At 49.8% G+C, this 715-nt stretch overlaps 1 protein-coding gene and 1 non-coding gene across 2 annotated transcripts; one reads left to right on the forward strand and one right to left on the reverse strand.

The window, feature by feature from the left end:
- Positions 1 to 269: 269 nt before the first annotated feature.
- Pmar_PMAR027120 (hypothetical protein) lies at positions 270 to 557 on the reverse strand (the record flags this gene model as incomplete). The annotated part of the gene is made up of 1 exon (XM_002768760.1): positions 270 to 557. A coding segment is annotated over one exon (288 nt), but the record flags the coding sequence as incomplete, so codon positions are not given.
- A 50-nt stretch (positions 558 to 607) lies between these two features.
- On the forward strand, positions 608 to 687 carry Pmar_PMAR027121. Its single transcript has one exon. It is a non-coding gene; the product is annotated as a tRNA-Val (tRNA).
- Positions 688 to 715: the final 28 nt, after the last annotated feature.

The following is a 715-nucleotide window of genomic DNA, read 5'->3' on the forward strand; positions in this document are numbered from 1 at the left end:
CTTGCCAGGCGGGCGTCGGCCTGGCTTGGTGGCACAAAGTCCCTCTCTAGTAGGCGGCTTGAGTCTCCGTGATAGGATCTCCATCACTGCTCTTCGATCGAACGGGATGGGGTCCACTACACCGATTGTGTCTCTGAGAGTGAATGCACGCATGCGCAAGTTGGGTATGTGTTCAATCGAGTTGAAGTGCAAGTCTTGCATCAACTTTGAAACGATGGAATTGACATCGTGAATCACACTTTTAATCGTAGCCATATACTCGGCAAAACTCCGAATCCCCTCTGTTGCGTGACAACATTGAATGCTTCCAGAACTGAGACAGTTCCGTTTTGAAGTAACGAGAGAATGCTATTATAAGTCCATACGATGAGTTTGCCGAGTGGTATAGACCAGCGGATGCCGAAGATGCTTGTCCCGTACCTTATCAGTGCAACTTTGATCCTCTCATCCAGCAGAGTGTCTAAGTTCATGCTCGGACTTGAGTTCACCTCGAGTAGCCAAGCACGGAGGGACTCGTCGAAGATAACGTCGAAGCCATACAGCTCAAATGAGTTGACCTTGAAGCCTCACGATGAAAACAAGTCGACTGTCAACACCAAATTCCATCGACAGTTTGGCCGAGTGGTCTAACGCGCTGGCTTAACGCGCCAGTCCGAAAGGGCGTGGGTTCGAACCCCACAGCTGTCAGACATTTCATCACTTGCTCCATGTAAGT

Source organism: Perkinsus marinus, assembly GCF_000006405.1.
Source record: "Perkinsus marinus ATCC 50983 genomic scaffold scf_1104296967154, whole genome shotgun sequence".
Classification (NCBI taxonomy): Eukaryota; Perkinsozoa; order Perkinsida; family Perkinsidae; genus Perkinsus; species Perkinsus marinus.